This window comes from Myotis davidii, unplaced genomic scaffold (assembly GCF_000327345.1).
Source record: "Myotis davidii unplaced genomic scaffold, ASM32734v1 scaffold26, whole genome shotgun sequence".
NCBI lineage: Eukaryota > Metazoa > Chordata > Mammalia > Chiroptera > Vespertilionidae > Myotis > Myotis davidii.
In genome coordinates this window covers 2683918-2693212 of record NW_006299245.1, presented here as the reverse complement: position 1 = coordinate 2693212, position 9295 = coordinate 2683918, and the positions used below count along the sequence as shown (strand labels likewise).

Below are 9295 nucleotides of genomic sequence, written 5' to 3'. Positions count from 1 at the left end.
ATGAGCTAAATTTTATTAAGGAATGTGGATAAGTAATATTTAAAAAACACGAGGGCAATGAATGATCTTTTTGCACGGTAAGTGTGGCAGCTAATTTTAAATCTATGATAATGGCTGAAGTCCAAGCCCCCTAGTGAATGGGGTCTGCTATACTAACTGTGATCCTTTAAGTGTCTCTTTCCCACCCCTGTTTCAGATGGAAGAGAAGAACAGACAGTTACAGGAACGACTTGAGCTTGCGGAGCAGAAGTTGCAGCAGACTATGAGAAAAGCTGAGACCTTACCTGAAGTAGAGGCTGAGCTGGCTCAGAGAATTGCAGCCCTGACAAAGGTACTGCAATATAACACTTGGTCAGCTTAGATGTGCTCACAAAAATGACTGGCAATCAAAATGAACCTGTAAAGATTTTCTTTAGTCTTTATGAAAATTAAGTTCATCTAATATTTATTATATTGGTTTCATATTTAGGTGAATTTTTCAAACTATGTATATCTTATTTATGCTGACTTGAATGATTAACATATGACTGTGATGATTCCCTTACCCTCTTAAACATTAACAAAATAAAATTTTATTTCCTTATATTAATTTTCCATGGCAATATTTGCACATCAGAATAATCGCAATATAAACACATAATGATATTTAATATGTATATACATGAGACATATTTTAATATGCTAAACATAAATTGGTACAGTAAATATAGGAAATATCATAGCAGTTGATTCATTTCTGACTATAGTAGAAAAGAATTTTTAGAATTTGGAAGTTAGATTTATAGCAGTCTAAGGTCTCCAGCCATTAAGTAGTAAGAGAGTGGTTTTAGTGGATACAATTTCTTCCAAACCAATTAAAATCCATAGTATTACATCCCAAATTTGAGTGAAATCATATGGTTCTTTACTTTTTTCTGACTGACTTATTTCACTTAGCATAATATTCTTAAGTTCTATTCATGTTGTTGCAAATGGCAGTATTTTGTCCTTTCTTATGGCTGAATAGTATTCCATTGTGTATATGTAACACATCTTCTTTATCCAGTGAATAATGCTTCAATGAACATAGGGGTGCATATATCTTTGCAAATAGATATTTTCGAGTTTTTCAGGTGTATCTCCAGGAAAGGGATTGCTGGGTTGTGTGGTAGCTCTATTCTTACTTTTTTAAGGAATTGCCATACTACTTTCCATAGTAATTGTGCCACTCTAAATTCCCACCAGCAGCGAATGAGGGTTCTCTTCTTTCCACAGCCTCTCCAACACTTGTTCTTGCTTGTCTTATTGATATTGGCCACTCTAACAGGTGTGAGGTGGTCTCATTGTATTTGTGATTTGTCAGAGGGAGGGTGATGGGGGAAGAAGGGAGTTATGGTGACAAGAGAAGATTTGACTTCGGGTGGTGGGCACAGGGTGCAATATCTAGATCTTGTAAAATAGAAACTCATACCTGGGACCTATATGATCATGTCAACCATTGTCACTCCAATAAATTTAATTTAAAAAATAAAAATAAAAGATAAATATTAAAAATTAAAATAAAATCTATAGTATTCTGAAGAATCTTCAATATTATCTACCAAGTTATAGCCATTAGATTCTGTAATTATCTGCATATTTTAGAATTCTGCAACTATTATAATGTTTAAAAAAACTATCCTTACCTTTCACTATCAAACGGAGATGACAATGTTTCAAAATATATATACATATCACTAAAATAAAATAAATAAAAGCGTGTTAGGCTTTTAATATCAATTGACAATATACACATATTTTAGTGGTTCACACAATCATTACTGTGTGCTAAGTTGTCTCCTCCACTGCAAGTAAGTGGGTAAACTACAAGTTACAAATTCTGTCATTAGGGATTATTCAAAGCAATTGATGTGGCAATATAAGAGTAGGCACACATATTTGATTTCCTGCAAAAGTAAATAATTAAAGAGGAACAGTAAACTGACACCTATTAATTAAAATAGGGAAGTCGATCGGGTAGAAAAAAGGCAAACATTTGGCAAGAATTGCAGGGTTAGTAAATATTGGAATAGTTGGTTATCTATAGAGTATTGGAGTGACTAGCTGAACTAAACATTAGGTGATTAGGGCTATGTTACAATCTGGATCCTTCCATAGTCACGTACCATGCCATAAATTCCTCTGGCAATTCCAGAAATGTGTGATTTCTAATATAAAGATAAGTTTAACATTTAATTTAAATATCTTTTCTAAATTATATCAAAATGTGCAAATATATTAATAGCATTCAATTTTTTCTTGTGAAGATATTTTCAATTACTATATTATGGATTGAGATATGTACAATTAGTCTTTTTAGCTGAGGAACCCAGAAAACTTTTATAAAGAGTTATTTTATTGAATTGAATTATGTTAGTGGCAATTTGGTGGCTAAATAATAAAAAATAACTTTTGTAAAATTTTATTGTAAAATAATCATCAATATTATCCTGCATAAAATACAAGAAAGTTTGGAATCTCTTCCAATCAAACACAATTTAAAATTCAACATAAAATTGCCCCAATTTTACCTCTGATAGACTGAAAATAAAACATAATTTAAAAGGCAATACTTTACATATGAAACTTTACATTAAATATTCATGAGAATTCTTAATTTAGAATAGTTTTTAACTTGAAATATGTGTCTTGCCTTTTTTGCCTTTCATTTTATTCTCTTGGGCTCTTATTTTGATACATATATTCACTTGTGTACCCAAATAATTTTCTCAGTTTACTCCAACCTCATAATATATTGCTGAAATTTCATTTCTTCTGGACCCTTTTGATTTCTTCTTTTTACAGTAGAGTTTTATTCTTCTTAAAAAGTGTTAAAAATGCTAGAATTTACTCTGCTTCTCCTTCTCACTGATTTCTCTTCTGGCTGACTCTATATCAACAACATTTCAGATATACCATTTTCAGATGATTGCTGCATTTAATTCATCATACATGCTCCTCTAGTGCTGAGATTTTTATCAAAACACGCCCTCTGTAACATTTTTATAATATTTGAAGATCATTCTTTCATATTTTCCCCCAACATTTATGGCCACAACAATCATACTTTTTCTTGCCTTCTGTTCTCAAGACCATTAGGGAACATCTCTAGAATTTGCTTTATTTATTTATTTTTTGAATTTCAATTTGTTTTTATTATCTCACTATTATTGATCATCACAGTCTTTTTCTAGTTCTTAATATTTTTGACTATTCACAAAAATAAAGTATTTTTGCCTATTTTAAACCTAGGCTCTTCTATCCTATATTTTGAACGGTATTCTTAACAATCCCACAGACATTTTATTTGGCCTATATATTTTTCTACTTTTATTATTAACTGCCTATTTTTTCCCTTCTCTTTGGTTCCCCGCTCTGTAACTTTCGCTTCTTCTCCATCTCCAAATATATCCATACTCTTCCCAAAACTGCTTCTGCCTGTGTGATCTTTTTTTCCTGAATCTTTAGCTCATTTGGAACTGTCCTGTGCCACATTAAAGAGTGAACAGAAGATACATTCTATATCCCATCAAGGAATGTAAAAAATAGCAGATTGTTCTTGTGTGACACTGGTGTTTACAACAATTGCTTAAGCTGCAGTCTTTGCAAGGCTAAGGTGAACATGAATCAACAGTGGTTGAAGCTGATCCCAGTGTCTGTTCAGAAATGATTTCTGAATCTATTCTTTGGTTGGTAGGGGTATCTTTCTTCCCACGCATGTGTGTGTGTGTGTGTGTGTGTGTGTGTGTGTGTGTGTGTGTGTGTGTGTGTGTAGGAGGTAAACCTCATTACCTCATTTAAGATTTTTAGAAAATCAGAAGTATAACTATGGAGAAAACTTAAAATTTGGCCTTTGTGAGTATAAACACAATTAACTAATAAATATTTTTGGCTCCCAATCTTGTTATTTGTGATGTTTACTTCTTTAATTACAATGCATATTCCTTCATCAAGGACATAGTTCATCTTAATTCCACAAGGTATTTTATTCATTTTTAGTACAAGTAAAAAGATCAGCAATGACATAGATATTTAAACATGACAGAATTCTCATTCATTCTCTGAAGTGAATTTTGACAATGTTTTGGTGTATTTTCATTATTTATGATAAGAAACAGGTGGAAGTTTTAAGTATGTTGAAAGACCTATCAGACTTGTGTTTTTGAAGATACAGTTTTGGAAACTGAAATGTTCATGTCTTGACTATCTTGAATCAGTCCCCTGATTAATTTTCATGCCACTGTCTGTTAAATTATATTTTTAAAAATTACAAATACCTTTATGAATTTAGATTATAGAATTTCAACAACATTTTGACCCACTAACTGTATTCTTGATTTAATTCTAAGTTTTAAATGCTATTATAAAATCATTTATGACATTTGGAGACTATGATAGCTTTCTGTGTTGCTTCTGCTTAGAATTTGAAGAGAAAATTTGGTTATTGTTATTTCTTCATTATTTCTCATATTTATGAAATAAGGGTATCAGAAGGAAAATTAAAAACTGTATATGTTGAACTATAACTTGTGTAAGCACTCCAGTTAAATGTTAAATGTTATTTGATAGATTAAATTAGAATTTATTATACACAATAGTAGATATGCATGTGAACCAATACATGAATAGGTGACTATTTCTTTTCAGATACTGAATGATATATTTATATATAGTCCTATATTTGCATACAGTAAGTTTCACTGTTTTAGAATAAATGTATAAATGTAATAGAATATGGTCTAGAATTGAATTTTGTTGTCCTGACATAGATTACTTTTAATGTTATAATTACTTAAGAAGTTGTAATTATCATGAACATGTCGATGTAACTTTACATGTAACCTGTGTATAACATACTAATACAATTCAGCTATCAGCAATGTCACATGTGTTAAACAGTCTGCGTCTGTGGTAACCTGGCAATCACCTCTAAGACATGTAACTAACCTTGGCACTGGGGAAACTTTAGCTCCCGAAGGCAAGGTGCTGCCTATATACATTAGGGCACTATTTTGTTTCCATAGCAACAAATCAATGCAGAAACAGTTTTGGAGTGGTCACTGGTGCCATTCAGGAGACTTCACAAATAATTTTTCTTGTCCTCGCAGTGTTATTGTCACCTCGATAATCTGAGAAGTTAATAATACCCATTTAAAAGTTCACATTAAGACTGTCCCTAAGGACCTACAGACATAATGTGTGTTTTGAGAACACAATTCATTTTGCTGCTGTTGCTGAGGAAACCCAATCCTGCTTGAATTGACTACACTACTAATAATTAACCCCATGGCTTAGCTTTCCTCTGATTTCTACAGAGTTGAGCTGATAACAAATTTTATTCCAAATTTATTTCATGAGAGTCATTGCCTTAGCATATTCCTCAACATTGAGATACACTGTTTCCATTTTTAAGTAATACGATAAACAAAGAAGCAAACCAAAATACCAAACTTTTAACAATCAATCGAGGTATATTCTAGTGTTTGGTTTCTCATAATTCCAATTATTACATGACTCTTTCGGAGTTGCTTTAATTCATTCTGTAGTAGTCTGTCATCGCCAGCCATCACTAACCTTCCATACCTTAGGTTGGTAGCTTTTTATTTGAACATACCATTGTTTTTCAATTATAACCATCAACTGCATTGTGTTCGCCCGATACCAGTGTAGATCTTTCCACATAAAGTTCTGTCTATTAAAATAGTGAATTTGCTGTCATGCTTTTCTTTTAAGCATTCTGTGCTGTGTTCTGTTCGGTGTCAGTGTCTTTAGTTCTGATTTTTCTATTTTGTCCCTCTCCTTTTCCTTGACTTGTTAGTCTGATCCAACCTCTTCTACCTCATCTGATGATTATCAATATGTTATGGAAGCTAAACTACAAGAAATGATCTCCATACGTAGGAAGGTAGTCCTACTGGACTTTACTTTCTATTGCTAAATAGAATCCATCTAAGTTTTTCTTTTCATTTATTAAAATTATGTTACTTTTATTTATTGATAATCGACCATCTGTGCAGTTCAGTGCTTCAGGAGCTTAAGATTGGACAATGGCAGGTTTGTGTTCAAACCATGCACAGTCTGCATGTTACATTTGGCTGATTTCATTGCTCATAAATGACTCCAATGTTTTGCTGATGCTTGGATGTAACAGGCCTTTGTAGCTGACACATTTCAAGCAATGCTGTTCAGCTGCCTGTTTAACGAAAGTTTATTTTTGAAAACTACATTTGCGGTTGGTAGTAGCTTGCTTTACATTTTATTTCAGTTTATTTAGAGGAAATGTGTTCCTCAAGTCTTACATGTCAGGTGCCTTCTTCATATTTCTTAACAGGCTGAAGAGAGACATGGAAATATTGAAGAACGTATGAGACATCTGGAAGGTCAACTTGAAGAGAAAAATCAAGAACTTCAAAGAGTATGTCTATTAAGCACCTCTACCTCAATGATCAGTTTATGGATTTATATTCTACATACAAAAAAAATGAACGTTTTTCGTGATCATGGGTTGTATTTAAAAAGTTATGGATATGCCATGTTCACTTTAAAGAAAATAAGTTTCTAACAATTTAATCAAAATCAATATAAAATTAAATCCATTCTTAATACTACAGAAAATGTAAAAATAAACTCAGAGACTTATTTAATGCTTTTATGTCAAATTTTTTTCTTGCATATAAGGCTAGGCAAAGAGAGAAAATGAATGAGGAGCACAACAAAAGGTTATCCGACACCGTGGACAGACTTCTGACTGAGTCCAATGAACGCTTACAGCTACACTTAAAGGAGAGAATGGCTGCTCTAGAGGAGAAGGTAACATGGCAGCAGAACAGAATCACATGAACATTTCACAGCGCTCTTGTGTTCACGTTTGTTCTATACCAGCTGGGGTCATTACATTGATCGGATGATTCAGTGACTTTCCTTAATTAAGAAAAAGAATGTTCTTAGAAGAGAATGAATGGTTTCTGTAAAAATGTATAAAATCAATTTTTATTTATTTTTATTTCTTTTTTATAAGATCGATTTTTTAAATGAATAAAGATTATAGTATATAAATTTTGCATATTAATATGACCATCTGAGACAATTGTGTTAAATGTGCTGCACTTTTTTTAAAAATATATTTTATTGATTTTTTTACAGAGAGTAAGGGAGAGAGATAGAGAGTTAGAAACATCGATGAGAGAGAAACATTGATCAGCTGCCTCCTGCACACTCCCCACTGGGGATGTGCCCGCAACCAAGGTACATGCCCTCGACCGGAATCGAACCTGGGACCCTTCAGTCCGCAGGCCGACGCTCTATCTACTGAGCCAAACCGGTTTTGGCTGTGCTGCACTTTTGTGTTAAAAATATTTCATTTGTCCTTTCGTATGCAAGGAAGAAGAGTGATAAGATAAAAGTAAATATGTTGGGGGTGTGCAAGGAAGCTTGTTTTGAATTATTCAAATGTTTTAAGTAACTGAATCTATCACTGGTCTAAAAGCCAGACTGTGGGTGAGCTTATTGTCAATCTCAGTACAGAATTTAGGCATGCAATCTATCTAGCTACATTGTTGTTGTTTTTAAAGTGCTTCTGTACAGTCTGCAATTTCATTCACATTTACATATGTCTCATTGACAGCAGGCAGCTTCCAAACCAGCAAGTTATATGAGCTGGTTTCCAATTCCAAGGCAATAAACAAAAGTAGAAAATAAAACCTAGGTGCACAAATCATTTTGGAAATTTAGATTGAATGCCAGCATTACTTAAGCTAGACATTTTCCCCTGCATCATCCAATAAACCAACATAGAAAAAATAGGTTTTGATAAAATGTTAAAGTATTTTGATTAATTTACCCATTAGGGAGTCATAGGCGTGACTTCTTCCCATTCAACTCCAAAAGCATGGACTATGCCAATTACTACACTCTTGGTTTAATTTAACTCTGTAAACTTGAAAACCATGCATGCTTTTAAATCACCCTTTGTAGTACAATAAGAACATTATAAAGCTTAAAACAGTAATACTTTTATGACAAGGATTTTTTAAAAATATCTATAATGCAACTTATGTTCACATGTTATGATGTGTAACATCAGTGTTTTAAATCACTAAAATTTTGCTTTATTTCTCTAAACAATTAACTATCACAGAAATTGATAATTCTGCATTTGAAATAGAATTCCAGAAATTGAACATTTAAAAAATGGACTGGGAGGAGTGGAGGAAAGGTGGGAAAATGGGAAATATCTGTAATACTATCAATAATAAAAATATATTAAAAATAAATAAATAATATGATCTTATCTTTGCTTGTTTTTTCAGATAATAAAAATAATCTGAATTCTTTATCAACAATACCTCTGGACAATATTGACCTTTTTCTTATTTGAAGAGTAACCTTATTATTTCAAATTTTACAGTGACTGAGAGGATGCACACAGAAATATAAAGATAATATTCAGTCCATTTGTCAATTCAAACGTTACAAAGTATCCCATTTAAAGTTGTATTTCTCAAAATGTTAAGGTGTAATGTTTAAAGGTTCCATTGAAACTTGGTTTTCAAGGAAATTAATAAATAAAGGCAGAAAAATTGATGAAGAAGGTTCTTGAGTGATAAAAATAGTTTACATATTTAATTATTCTCTGTTTAGTTTGTTAATTATTTCTGTTTTTCTTCCCTCTTCTGTAGAATGTTTTAATTCAAGAATCAGAAACTTTCAGAAAGAATCTAGAAGAATCTCTACATGATAAGGTATTATGGAAACTTATATTTTGCCTATTTTTCTATTTCATATTGGTGAATGTTTTATAAAATAAATTTCAACAGAAATAATTTTAAGATGCCTTCTTTTTAGAACAATTTTAAATTTTATATTATACATACAAAGAGATTACATATATTGGGAGAGCTTGATGAATTCTTACAAACTAAACACACTAAAAATCATCATTCTGGAAGCCCCCCTCTCATTCACATATAATCACTACTCAAATACTAAAGGGTAATCACTATCTTGACTTCTTAAAGAAAAAAATTAATTTTTGACTTATTTGTGCTTTATATAAATGGAGTAAAAATGTATACATTAATTTGTGTCTAATTTGGGATATCATTTTAGAAGAAATATATTAAATACCTATTTTGCATATGAATTATAAGCTATATATTTTCAATCATGAGTCTAGTTCCAAAGTAGCTGAAAATTTTAATTGAGGAAAGAGAACACACCTTTGACAAAGCAATGGGTTGCAAATTAGTAGATGCTGAGTGTCAAATTAGTGAAATAT

At 31.9% G+C, this 9295-nt stretch overlaps 1 protein-coding gene across 1 annotated transcript in view; it reads left to right on the top strand.

Annotated features, from left to right (window-relative positions):
• PPFIA2 (protein tyrosine phosphatase, receptor type, f polypeptide (PTPRF), interacting protein (liprin), alpha 2) overlaps positions 1-9295 on the top strand; it is a 451032-nt gene that overhangs the window by 341129 nt on the left and 100608 nt on the right. Inside the window, exons 10-13 of the mRNA XM_015571108.1 lie at positions 135-331; positions 6350-6433; positions 6697-6828; positions 8697-8759. Of these exons, the coding sequence (XP_015426594.1) occupies positions 135-331; positions 6350-6433; positions 6697-6828; positions 8697-8759 (476 nt within the window). The remainder of the gene's footprint in view (positions 1-134; positions 332-6349; positions 6434-6696; positions 6829-8696; positions 8760-9295) is intronic.